Source organism: Panthera tigris, chromosome C1 (genome assembly GCF_018350195.1).
Source record: "Panthera tigris isolate Pti1 chromosome C1, P.tigris_Pti1_mat1.1, whole genome shotgun sequence".
Lineage (NCBI taxonomy): Eukaryota > Metazoa > Chordata > Mammalia > Carnivora > Felidae > Panthera > Panthera tigris.
Genome location: NC_056667.1, coordinates 186,003,849 through 186,017,911, shown reverse-complemented (window position 1 = coordinate 186,017,911; position 14,063 = coordinate 186,003,849). Strand labels below are relative to the sequence as shown.

Below are 14,063 nucleotides of genomic sequence, written 5' to 3'. Positions count from 1 at the left end.
GATGCCAATTAAAAAAAAGTAACAGAAAACATGGATATTTAAGATATCTAGAAAACAAAACAGCACACTTTGTGTTTAGTTCCCCTTGTCTCCAATGGGCTGGCTGGAGATGGACATGTGTCACTGGACCCAGTGAGGAGTAAAGAATGAGGATGCTTAGGCTAGAGGCTGCTGCAGCACCTCTGGAGCAGCAGCATATGGCCTCTGGGAGAGAAGGAGAGAGGAGGCTCAAATCAGTTGCCTTCCTATAATTTCTCTCTCTCAAGCCCCATTTTAAGCCAACCAGTGGAGAGGAGTCTTCATAGATAAAATCTTCAGGGAGAATGTAGATAAGTGACTTGCAGAACAAGTCATAGTCCTCAGAGCAGCACAGTCAGGTCCCACGAGTTCCTGAGTCCCCAGTTGTACGTTGTTCATTTGCCTTGCCAGACCTACCCAGGTTACAACTTTCTCTAAGAGAGACATAAAAGCCTCATTTTTGTAACTTGTCTTTAGTGGATGGCCAACTCGATCTTCTCAAAGACTTAACTTTTTCATGTCTGTTTTTTCACTTGTCCAAATATCCAGAGGAGCTTTCAGAAGGTAATTGTTTGTTTTTATTTCCTGGGTAAGCCAAACAGAGCTATATTTAAGATCTTTCAGTGCCTCCATGTGCATACTTGACAGGATACACTTTAAGATAAGATGTATTTTGAGGGTGAAAGCAGTGATAAGATATTCAATTTCATAGAAAAATATTTAAAAGTGAACAATGAAAGCAGTTAAGCTTTATGAATATATTCCTGAGTAAACATTTCCTTTTAAACTTACTGACGTATTTCAGTGCTTACTTAATAGAAGATGGAATTAATTTTGGTGTGTTTTCTTTGTATTTTAAGATGTACATGAAAGAAAGGTTAAGAAGAAAAGGTTGTATATGTTAGTTCATTCTATGAACAGTGGCTCTTTACATAGTACTTCAATGATCAGAACAGAGTTGCATAAGTGAAAAGGAACGTCTATTAGTAAAAAGTAACTTGAAAATGATATTTTTATAACATTTTTTTCCTGGAGTTTATATGAATTTTTCTGAGACTGCAGTGGAAGCAGAGACAGGAGTTTAAATAAGTTCTAGATGCTTCAGAGCCACTGGGATCAGTTCTCCTCACTCTTGTTCCTCAGATTCTTGGACAGTCAGACACAATTGGCAGCCATAGAGCAAATACTAATTTTATACAGAATAAACCATTTTATCAGGGAGAAACTTAAAACCCCCCTCCAACAAAGGGATTAATTAAAGGTCTTGCAGAATACCATTTCCACAAGTTTAAGCCAAAGCCAGTTCATCTGTTTCCTGTTTTAAGTCAGTTTTCTTCGGGCATGTTTAAAAATGTATACCAAATTTTTATTTGTTTTGACTATGACTCAATATCTTTATTGTAACTTTAAACAAGCCTAAAATAGCTCTTTGTTTTAATTATACTTGACAGAATATATTCTGTGTATTGCTAAAATTCTGGAGAGTATTTCTGCATAGTTTGGGGCATGTGATAGGTTGCAGAGTGCTTAGGATATTCTTTAATAAGCCATTCAGGATGAATTCAGCTGTGCTGACATCTACTGAAAGAGCGTCACTTGCAGATTTGAAGATAATTTCATGCATCTGTTCTAAGTAAACTTCTCTTTCTCCTCCTCCACATATTCTGTTCTTGCCATTCTCTGTGTTTCAGACAAGGAGGAATTTGTTGGCTGTGATCAGAAGTTCTTTATTGGTAGGTGATGATTAATAAGAGGTGGGTCTTTGTCACTTGTTAACTTTTTAGTCATACCATCCTGACTCTTCTGAAAGCTTCTTTTGTTGATGGACATTTCCAAACTTGTTCCTTGTTCTGGTTTCCCTCTATCCCCCCAATTTTTTGGGGGGGTTAGTATTCTGATGTGTTGATCATTCATTATAATTCATCTGGTTTCCACTGGATATCTCTTATTATTCAGCAAACACAAATCTTTTGTTTTCTTCCAGACTGTTTCATGACATATTTATCTTACTCTAAAGAGACCAATTGTCTGACTACCAAACTTAACTTTGATGACCACATTTCTATACTCTGTCAACTTGGCAGAGGTTTCTGAAGGACCCCTTTAAAGGCTCATGTAAAACCACACTGGGCCTCCTTTTCCATGAGACAGTGGGGCAACAGCAGGATCTATAAAGTGAAATGTTGGTTCCCCGGGCCAAGATGCACATTAGAATCATTGAGAGAGCTTAGAAAAACAACAACAACATGGGACAACTTTTCTGTATCCCTTTGAGGTTAACTCAGCCCCAACGCCATTAAGTATGCTAAAAGGGAAGGCATCTGCACAAAGGTGGGAAAGAAGCAGCCTGGGGTGGGGCATCACTGAGCAGTATTAGGAGAACGTTTATGCAGGGGATGATGGTGGTCTGGTACAGGCTGTCAGAGCCAGAGCAATGTGAGGAGGACAGCTGCCATCACTTGGGTTCTGACACCTCACAGCCTCTACAAAGATGGCCTCCTCACCTAGCTTGGGTTCTGACACTTTCTGCCAGGTTGCTGACACCATCCGTCCCCATCCTGCACAAGTGCTCTTGACTAAGGAGTAAATGTATTGAGGACAATCAGTGTCAGGTTTCTCACTGAGAAACATACAGAAAGTGGGGAGGTGGTGGTGGCTGGAATAAATCACGCAATGTTGAGGTGGCTTTGTGGGTATTGGTGTGAACTCATGGTGTTCGACATATACAGATACAGATATAGATGTGTGTGTGTGTGTGTGTGTGTGTGTGTGTGTGTGTGTGTGTTTGTGTTTAGACATATACATATAGTCCCTAGCTCTACCTATTGAAAGGACCTGGGAACAGCTCTTTTTTTTTTTTTTTAAATACCAGAAAGCTCTGTGATTCAGCGGGCAGGTTAAGCAGGATTCTAGGAGTTCAGAAATCATGGTTAAAGCGTCCAACTCTGCCACTGATGACATAGTCCAACACTCTGCTTCCTCTCCAACTCCACTTCCTACCCTTCTCCCTACTGCTCAGGACCCTGCCCTACTCGAGCCTTTCTGTGCTTCCCCAAACACTCCTTTCTCTGCACCTTAGCAGTTGACGTTCCCTTCGCTTGGGCTGCTTTCACCCCCAGATGCCTCCTGACTGGCTCCATTACTTTATTCCCGTGTCTGCTTCATGTTACCTTTTCACACATGCTTTACTTGAACTCCCTCACTCCCCATGAAGAAACACCCCCATCACTCCACTGCCCCTTCTTCTAAGCACTTATTTTTGTTGATGTGTTTACTTTTGTTTCTCCTCCTCCATAAAACGTAAATGTCATGAGGAAATGAGTTTGATTTAGTTGACCGCTAGAACCCCAGCACCTGGCACATGGTGGGCACAGGGTGCAACTTAGCGGCAACATGTGGGGGCATTTTGTTATTTTTCCTTCTGTTCTCTTCTTATTTTCTACCTTTAGACAGACATGATTATGTTAATTAACACTTGCTGGTTGCAGTCACTGCAGGCGCCATCAGACGGGGCAAGAGAAATAATCTCTCCTACCTGGATGTAACATCCTGTGCGTTTCCACCCTCCCAGCTGGCTTCCGCCGGAGCATGCGCCTTTGCCGCCGGAAGTCTCACCTGCGCCAGCAGCACGCGGGGGTCTGCAGTGCCAGCGGCTGTCTGAGCGCGTCAGGCGCCCCCTACGAGGAGGTGGTCAGGTACCAGCGACGCCCTTCAGACAAGCACCGCCTCATAGTGCTCGTGGGTACGTCTCAGGAACTGTGTCTCTCCTCCCCCATAATGAACTTTTCCTTCTAGAGTCAGTGGTTTTGTGTTGGGAGTGGTGGCAAAACTAGAATTCTTTAGGGACGCCAATATAAACACCTTTAAAAAAAAAAAAGCCTGTTTTATATGTGTGTTTATAAATAAAACTTTATTGTCTCATGTTTTTATTGTTTACAGTTAAATGTGGTATGCCATGATACACTGGGGGTATTAACAGGTTGTATTATGAAATTTTGTTTTGTCTTTTTTTGACCTGTTTTGAGTTTGTTCTGTAAGCATAGGTGAGTATTCCCCCAGACTGCATTATCAGTCTGTATGAGAAATAAAAATCCTTGGGGTGCCTGGGTGGCTCAGTTGATTAAGCATCTGACTTTTGATTTCAGCTCAGGTTGTGATCTCACAGTGGTGGGATTGAGCCCTGCATTGGGCCTCCACTGCAGGGCATGGAGCCTGCTTGGGATTCTCTCTCTCTTCCTCTCTTTCTGCCCCTCCCTTCCTCTTGAATGTGCTCTCTGTCTGTCTCTCTCTCAAAATAAACATTAAAAAAAACCACAGTTTATTTAAAAAAAAGAAATAAAAATCCTTAAGATCTATCTCCCTAAGAAATTTGTAACCACCTTCTTTAGAAAAATGTTTAAAATTTTCTGGACTATATATGGTGCTAAAGAACAGGGCAAATACAGTACTGGGGTGATGTGCTTTTGTGACCAAGAGCTCTGCAAAGCTGGTCCCTGCAGCTGTAGTAACTAATGTCTTGCTGCCATCTCTGTGTATTCCAACTGTAATCAAGGGAAGCCCCTGTAGAGCAGAACAACATGCCCTACAGCCGGGACCGGCTACATAATTTGCAGAGCTCAGGGCAAAATGAAAATGCAAGGGCTTCTTGTTTAATGATGACTAAGATTTCAAGAAGGCAAAAGAAGAGCATTAAACCAAGTGTAGTATGCTAAGCCTGGGCCCTATGTAATTGCATGAAGTCAGCTCTGATTCCAGTTGCACACAGAGTGTTGACTCAACTATCTATCAGGAAGTATGTCTGGGGGCGTCTGACTCTTGATTTTGGCTCAGGCCATGGTCCCATGGTTTGTGGGTTCGAGCACCAGGTTGGGGTCTGTGCTGACTGTGTGGAGCCTGCTTGGGATTCTCTCTCTCCTTCTCTCTCTGCCCCTCTACCACTCTCTCTCTCTGTCAAAATAAATAAGTAACTTAAAAAAAAGGAAATATGTCTGAATTCTATAAGTCATGGGACCCATAATTATAGGGGCTGATTTCTGGGTTGTGATGTGATGGAAACTTCATTTGACAGGAAAGGCAGATTGTCTCAGATTATCTGAAATGAGGCCAGAGAATTTTCAGTGTCCAACATTAGATGAAGGTTGCTGAGGTGACTGGTTCCTGCAATTCCCCAGCTTATTTCTAGAATGTTGAAGAAGTGTGGGTTACTCCATGGGTCACCAGGAAAATTCCTAAGAGCTTTCTGGAATTGTTTCAGTTTGTGAGAAACTAAAAACATTTCCCAAAAAATTTGCTCTCAAGTTTTTTCAGTAGAAGAACTGAATTGATGATTTTACCACATAATCATATTGATTCACATCTTATAATTTCTGCATGTGACTTTCTGTATTTAGGACCTTCGGGCGTTGGAGTAAATGAACTGAGAAGACAACTTATTGAACGTAATCCTAGCCATTTCCAAAGTGCTGTGCCACGTATGTGTAGTTTTTCTTTCCTAGCAGTTCATGTTTCGGTAAAACTGTCTTTGTCTCTGCAGATGCACTGATCTCAGTTAATATGCCATACCATTTTTGTTGTAAAAATATATCAGACACTAGGGATAGTCCTTGTATAATATTTCTAACTATATTTATTTTAATAGAGGGAATTGATTTATTGACATGTAGGCTTTTAAAGGGGGACTTTGTCTCTTTTCCATTTCTCAATGACTATATAGATGACTCTTCAGGAAAACTAATATTTAGCAATAATAGCTAACATTCATTAATTACTTACCATCTTCCTGGCACTGTGCTTGGCTCTTTAAATGCCTTATTTTATTTTGAAAATTTCAATATATACAGATATAATTTTATATAAGTCTGTATATATGATTATATCATCCATGGCAGGAAAGAGCATGTGCATGTAGGTTCTTCCTCTTCATCTGAACGCAAGAGAGAGGAACTTAGAGAAACCACTTAAGAGCTTTGCATGCGTTCCCTGCAGTTTGGGGGGCATGGAAGACTGATGTCAGAATTATACCTGAAAAAATGGAAAGAATTTAAAGGAGTGGCCAATGGCTATAGTCTGGGAAGTAGCTACCCTTTTAGAAATCACAAGTGACTAGCTGGCATAGGGATGGATTTGAGATACTCAGTGGCAACGGTGGTGGTGATAGGGTTTGCAGAATAACCCAATGCATCTTCTAGGAGAGCAGAGCCAGATTTAAATATCTACCCAGATTTAAATATCTAAAAGGAGCCTGTAGTATCCAGCATCAGTATCAGTGAAGTGAGAATTTTCCTGCTCTTTCCTCTCCTTTCTGCACTGTAGCTTTGGACAGTTAGAAAGCTGGAGAGGAATAGTAGAGAGGCAATGAAAGGGAGGAGAGGAATCCTATTCCCTTTCCTGACTTCTGGCTTCTCTGACTGCAGGCTTCCCTGCTTGCAGCAAGTCTGAGCCAGGTGTGGGGAGGAGAAGCCTAAAATAATCATAATTTTGATTATTACATGGGAATGGAATTTTATTAGATCAAGACTGCGTTTGTGGCACAGGTGATGGTGGCCTTTTTTTTTTTTTTTTTTTTTAACCTAAGAGTAATGAGAAGAGTCCTGATAACTGCTTAGATTTTCATCCAGGACCTGGAGAAGGTCTTGTCCCACAGAAGGCAGTAGGTGACAGAAAAAGTTGCTTTATAGGGGTGCCTGGGTGGCTCAGTCAGTTAAGCGTCTGACTCTTGGTTTTGGCTCAGGTCATGATCTCACGGTTCGTGAGTTCAAGCCCCACATTGGGCTCCGTGCTGACAGCATGGAGCCTGCCTGGGATTCTCTCTCTCTCCCTCTCTCTCTGCCCCTCCTCTGCTCTCTCTGTCTCTCAAAATAAATAAACTTAAAAACAATTTTTAAAAAGTTGCTTTATGATCATATACCATAGGTTGTGCTTTCCAAACACTGTTCACATGTGTAAGAATGGACATTGATCTCCAACATCCAATGTTTATAGCAACACTACCAACAATAGCCAAATTAGGCAAAGAGCCCTCATTCCACTCATATGTGGAATTTAAGAAACAAAACAGATGAACGTAGGGGGAAGGGAAGAAAAAATAAGATAAAAACAGAGAGGGGGGCAAACCATAAGAGACTCTTAAATACCGAGAATAAACCAGGGGTTGCTGTAGGGGAGGTGGGTGGAGGGTGTGGGTTAAATGGGTGATGGGCATTAAGGAGGGCACTTTTTTGGGATGAGCACTGGGTGTCATATGTAAGAGATAAATCACTGAGTCCTACTCCTGAAGCCAAGACTATACTGTATGTTAACTAACTTGAATTAAAACAAAACCACAGAAGAAATCACCATTTTTCAATAATCTGGATAAAAATAAAATGCCCATGGAACATAGAATAATTGTAAGCAGTATAGCTAGTCATCATTCAAATGAGAAAATGTTGCCCATATTTTGCTTTCTAAATTGAGTAAATAGTTTTAATCTTAAAATGAATACATCTAGTTATGCATTAGTTCACAGATTTTAACCTACCATATAAAATATAGTCCAATAGAAGCCACGGAGAATTAGTAATCTTAGGTTTATATTTACATAATTTATTATAACCCGAGAGTATAGTGTTTTACCAGAATTTTTTTTTTTTTCAGTACAAAGCTATAGGAGAGGTGGCATAACTGTAGGAATTCTAAGGATCTGCAGAGAGCCTTGAATAAAGAAAAAAAAAAGATGACTCTCAGATGACATTTGTTTTTTAAACCTCTTGAATGTCCATAACTCCTTTTATCATTTAGGGTCTGTGTCAAGTTCCTGCTTTGTCATTTCCATGTGTTGATATTATCAAGTGTTCATATATTTCATTCTTAAACTTTGTCAAGTACAAATGCAAATATGCCATTTTTTTTTATGAACAGGGAGAATTTGTGGCAATGCAGATTAAAGGACTAGAAGCTTTGTGGTATATATAGGACACAGAGTTGGAACTGTGGTTCATTCATCTGTGTGTTCTAGGAAGCTAATATATCCAGAACAGAGGCACTCAGTACATGTTCGTTGAATAAATAGATGAACAGAAAATGAATCACTTTCAGTTATTCAATGAGCTCCTGTGTTCTACACCAAGTACTATTTAACTTGAGGAATCTATAATAAAAAAATGGGACTGAATCCAGACTCCACCAGTCCCTTCTGGAGTTCCCTAAAACTAATCACCATCTCCCTTGGCTATCAATGCATTTGGGCAAGACTGCAGACAGACTGCCATGGGCTTTCTCCTTTCAATTCAGAGACAATCTGGTGTAGCAGAAAATATTAGTCTAGGAGGAGTCAGAACACGTAGGTTCTTGTTTTCAACTTTGCTTTTCATTAGTCTTGTGTACATGAGCAAGTTACTCTCTAAAATCTTCAGTTAGTTATCAGTAAACTATGGTGATGAAATAGCATTTCATCAAGCTAGCAGTGTGAGCATTGAAATGAGATCTTGGGAAATGCATTATCTAAACATAAGATATGCTACCTGGGGGCCTTTAGGCATCTTAAGGCTCACATATAATTCACTCATGCCTGTTTTTTAGTACGAGCAGCTATCCCTTAGGGTCTCCCCATCCTAGCTCAATACCTAATACATTCATGTCCACACTGTGATTACTTAATAAAGATTTATAGATGAACTGATTTGATGAGAACTTCTATTTTCTTATCACCAATTTAGGCTCCGTCTTTTTGGTTCCAGCATTTTATTTACCTGTTTATGTATTCATTTATTTACTTTGATTAGAAATATTTATCCAAATGTATATTGGTAATAAACCAAAACATTTCAAAGATTTGAAAACATTTTTTTAAATTCCGTTTTTTGATAGATACTACTCGTTCCAAAAAGAGTTATGAAATGGATGGACGTGAGTATCATTACGTGTCAAAGGAAACATTTGAAAGCCTCATGTATGGTCACAGGTAGGCTATACATTCAGAATCTGATTCTCACCTTTGGTTATTTTACCTTCAAAATACATGCCCCATTTTTATGCATTATCCAAAGCTTCTGGGGCAATTCCTTTTGTTTCTGAAGAGTTAAGCAAGGAAATGCAAATTGATCAACTACTACACTAACTTATTGGGTTGGGAGAGGGAGCAGAACTGAGTTGCCAGTCTTAGAGACTTTGGAGAAATAGTGGAGTCCTAGATCTCCTAATATTTTTTTTCTCCTATTGATAATTCTTCTTGTGCTACCGAAGTCCACATATTTATGTTCTATCTCATTGGAGTTTACCTTCATGTTACTATAATAGTATTTTACTTGTAGAAAGAGTTCTTGTTTTCCTTGTGGCACCCTTGCAGGATGCTCGAGTATGGTGAATACAAAGGCCACCTGTATGGCACCAGCGTGGATTCTGTTCAAGCAGTCCTTGATGAAGGAAAGATCTGTGTCATGGACTTAGAGCCTCAGGTAGGTCTATGGTAGAATATTTCCCATCTCCCCAAAGTAATGAATGAATGTCTTGCATTTTGTGCATATTGCTGTAGATCGTAGTTGAGACATTTTATTCTTTTAGCCTTTTAGGGATAAGACCACTTACCATATCTAAGGACCAGGATCTTATGTAAAGGAACAGTTGCCAATATCTTGTCTTTAGTTAGGGAATGAGTCTTGCTTCTCAGATACAAAAAGAGAACTGAGCTGGTGGCTATAAAGAAAAGTTAGAATCCTGTTTTGACTTTGATCACAAAGGCATTAAGGAAATTTGTGGAGAGAATAAGATGTTGTTTTACACAAGGAGGTGAGGTTCCCATGTTGTCATATCTGTAGCTACCTCTATGAGATTATATGTGGAGTGAGGCAGGAGTGAGCAAGTTAGGATAAAGAACACACAATGTATAGGCTCCATTTTTCGATCCTTGTATTTTGTGGGATTTTTTTTGTAGTCATTTTAAATATACCACGTGTACTAAAGAGAATCAGTGGATAAGACAATTGTTCTTACTTGGGTCAAGGCTGGTGGTCAGTGTGAAGATGTCAGTAGTATCCAATATAAGATAATAGCCAAGAGGAAGGGGAAGTGAGGGTGAAACAGAACTGATCCACCTGCAGAGTTTGTCTTTGCCTCTTTCCCATGAGATTATTTATAGGATCCTATTCTCAGATTTCATAAGGGTGTCATGACTAGTGAGAGGAAGAGCCACAATTTAAACTTAATTTTAATTCTAGAACCCCATCTCTTAATTATTAAAATTTTTATTTTTTAGAGTTGAAGACTTGAGGGCAAAGGAGAATAAATAAAAATAAATTGGCTGAAAATAATTGCTAATTTCTGGTCTTAGAAATTTTGAGAACGTTCATGTTGACTCTAGGAAATTAAGATTTCTGTTTTTAAATATGAACCTATTTTTTTTGTGTAGGGTATTCAAATAGCTCGAACCCATGAACTAAAGCCCTATGTCATATTTATAAAGCCATCTAACATGAGTTGTATGAAGCAATCTCGGAAAAATGCCAAGATCATTACAGACTACTTTGTGGACATGAAGTTCAAGGTAAGATACAGAGAAAATAGACGGATGTATTTTTTTTCTAGTAAAAAAATAATCACTGTATTATTTTCACAACATTCCAGTGTTAAGGAATGTGATTTTTGTTTCTAATGAATAATGAAATGCCCTATGGTTTGTCCTTTTTACTGGATATCATTTGTAGATATTAAAATAATGTTTAATAAATGCTATGATACTATTATTTTTTTTTCTAGTCTGGCTTAAGTTTAAAAAAAAAATGACCTCAAGCCACAGTTTGCAAAGCCACGTGGAAACTGGGTGTGCACAAGCCTGATGTTTATATTTTATTATTTATCTTATGAAAGAGTTTGAGAAGTTACTTTTAAAATGTTGTAGTGAATATATCTTATATGTAATATGAGTTATCTATATAAAATATATTTCTAAATGCAAATATTATGTATTAATGATGATGGAAATAATAGAGGGGCCAAGACAGGTGGGATTTATCAGTGAACTCTTCCTGGAATAACTAGTTTCTTTCCAGTTTATTTTTTTCATTAAATCTACCTTAACTATTTTAAGTCATCATATACATTCAGCAAGGTGTGTAAATCTTATGTATAACAGCTTAATGAATTTTTACATGTGCATATACCCAGATAACCATCATCTAGATCAATATATTACATCCACTTATTTTTTTGTGTATATGGTAAAAAACACATAACATAAAACATAACATCCTAACCATTTGTAACTGTACAGTTTAGTAGTGTTAAATATATTCACACTATGCAAGAGATCTCTAGAACTTTTTCATCTTATAAAACTGAAATTAAACATAAAGAATATGTCATAAGTTTGCATGTCTCCCTTGCATGGGGGCCATGTTAATCTGTATTGTTTCAAATTTAAGGGGTGCCTGGGTGGCTCAGTCAGTTGGGCGTCCGACTTCGGCTCAGGTCATGATCTCGCGGTCCGTGAGTTCGAGCCCCGCGTCAGGCTCTGTGCTGACAGCTCAGAGCCTGGAGCCTGTTTCAGATTCTGTGTCTCCCTCTCTCTCTGACCTTCGCCCATTCATGCTTTGTCTCTCTCTGTCTCAAAAATGAATAAATGTTAAAAAACTAAAAAAAAACAAATTTAATATATGTGCTTCTGAAGTGAAAAACAGGTATATTTGTATAATCCTTTGTTATTATTTCTGTCTTCATATTTTTTTAAGTGACTACTGTATGAAAATCTGATTCTTCAGTTTGCGTTTCAGACAGTGGAGTCCATGGATAAATTCTCTGAATCTCATAGGCATTTAAAATTGTGTTCTCATTTTTATGGCAAGCTAAACAAATCAACAAAATTGTTTCTGGATCATGAGTATTGTCATCTTGTAAAGGAGTACTGCCACAACATTGCAGTGCCTGCATTTGTATTTGTGTTTATTTTTTACTTTATTTTTTAAGTTTATTTATTTACTTTGAGAGACAGAGAGAGAGAGAGTGCGAGCAGGAGAGGGGCAAAGAGAGAGGGGGTGAGAGAGAATATGAAGCAGGTTCTGCGATGTCAGCGCGGAGCCTGACCTGGGACTCAAGCTCACAAACTGTGAGATCATGACCTGAGCTAAAAAACCAAGAGTCACATGCTTACCAGATTGTGCCACCCAAGCTCCCCCCATTTGTTTTTTATGATTGCACTGTCAAAAAGCTGTACTGTTTTAATTGTTATGGACAAATAAGAAAATAACAGCAGTGAAGTTAATGCATTAGTTCCAAGGAAGGCCAAATGACTCTCACTAAATGAACATTTCACAATAGAGGAAATCGATATCAAAAGTGAATTAAGTCATGGCATCATGAGGCAAAGGACAATTAGGGTATGTCTAATTCAATAGAACTAGGTCACCATCTTCATGTTGAAAGTGGCAGAATGATATCATTCTTATCAGTATTTAGTTTTAGAAACTGTATTTTACCTTCTAAAATTTCATTTGAAATTTATGTGTAAGTTTTACTTATATTTAACTGGTAAATTTCATTTTCTTTCTTTCCCTTTCTTCCTCCTCCTGCTCCTCCTCCTCTGCTACCGTCGTCGTCGTCTTCTTCTTCTTCTTCTTCTTCTTCTTCTTCTTCTTCTTCTTCTTCTTCTTTGTTATATATGGTTTGAAAGCTTCAAGTGTTTAGATAATAGAATAATATAAGTCCAAATAAGAAGTTGAGGGGGTTGTTCTGGCTACCAACTGTTACTTAGTTTTGCAAAGTCTTGACCAGAGAAACATTTAGTAAGAGTAAAGATAGAAACATACGTTTTGTCGTTTAGAATAGAGGACGTTTATTTGACCTAAGTGTTTTTATAAATAGTTTCACAACTGAATATAACATCAAAACAAACTGTGTATTATTTATATTTATCTTATTAAGTCTGTGCTATCCATATTTTTTCATTTCTCCTGAAGGATGAAGATCTACAAGAGATGGAGGATTTAGCCCAAAAGATGGAGACACAGTTTGGCCAGTTTTTTGATCATGTGATTGTGAATGACAACTTGCAAGATGCCTGTGCCCAATTGTTGTCTGCAGTTCAGAAGGCTCAGGAGGAGCCTCAGTGGGTACCAGCAACATGGGTTTCCTCTGACACTGAGTCTTAATGAGACTTCCTGCTTAATGCTGGGGTTTTAACAATATTCATCTGTTACAGAGCTCTGGAATAACAGCTGCAATCTAAAACAGCAGGATTTGCTCCATTATAATGTGTACAACTTTAAAAGTGGTGCAGTTTATTGATTAGTCCGGTTTGAAAAAAAATATTTGCATTGTATGTATGTAGAATTACCTCCTTGGCTTTCAGGAAAAAATGTTTTCCTTTACCTCATATGCAGCAATGGTAGGAGTATGAACAATGTTAAGCCAGTGAGTATGAGAACCTTTCATAGATTTCATGTGGTTTTTGTACAATTCAGATAAAAGAGCTTCCCTAAATAAAATAAGTAGTATTTAATTTCAGAAACTGGATTTTGCCTCATGAAACTTCTATTTTATGAAAATGGCTTTTACTTGACTTAGCAAGAAAGAAGGGTTAATGTACACATTTCACATCTAATGTGAAAACTTACAGAAAAGACACTGCCCTCATCATTTATAAATCAATCTACAAGGAAAAAAATTATTCTTCTGTTCAGAGCTGTAACAATCATTAATTTGCCTAAAAGCCAACGTCCATATTATGCCTAAACTAGGAAAGGGCAATTGACTTTAGTCCTAGAGACTCGTATCTGAGAAAACCACAAGGTGAGGATGCTATTCCATGAAGTCTTATTTTTCTTTCTTCCCTAGATCTTGAGACTTGCAGTCACTCTTATTGGCCCTGTATCTGTTTATCTTCTGCATCATTCTCTAACATTCCCCATACCCACACCATCCCTCTATTCCTCCAATCTCTTTCTTAACTATAAAAGAAACCAAGTGCATACTTCAAGATATTTGTAGTTCTTTTTTACTTAAAGTGATTATCTTAAAAAAACAACTACCAAAGGGGGAAAAAAAACAACCAAAGGAAAAAATTAACCCCCAAGAAA

General features: G+C 38.3%; 1 protein-coding gene and 1 pseudogene across 1 annotated transcript in view; one reads left to right on the top strand and one right to left on the bottom strand.

Annotated features, from left to right (window-relative positions):
• MPP4 (membrane palmitoylated protein 4) overlaps window positions 1-13,489 on the top strand; it is a gene marked incomplete at its 5' end in the record, with an annotated part of 37,409 nt that extends 23,920 nt beyond the window's left edge. Inside the window, 8 exons of the mRNA XM_007090032.2 lie at window positions 568-582; window positions 1,710-1,751; window positions 3,590-3,760; window positions 5,409-5,489; window positions 8,866-8,959; window positions 9,344-9,452; window positions 10,403-10,537; window positions 12,945-13,489. Of these exons, the coding sequence (XP_007090094.2) occupies window positions 568-582; window positions 1,710-1,751; window positions 3,590-3,760; window positions 5,409-5,489; window positions 8,866-8,959; window positions 9,344-9,452; window positions 10,403-10,537; window positions 12,945-13,136 (839 nt within the window). The remainder of the gene's footprint in view (window positions 1-567; window positions 583-1,709; window positions 1,752-3,589; window positions 3,761-5,408; window positions 5,490-8,865; window positions 8,960-9,343; window positions 9,453-10,402; window positions 10,538-12,944) is intronic.
• LOC122241718 lies at window positions 11,336-11,435 on the bottom strand (annotated as a pseudogene).
• Window positions 13,490-14,063: the final 574 nt, after the last annotated feature.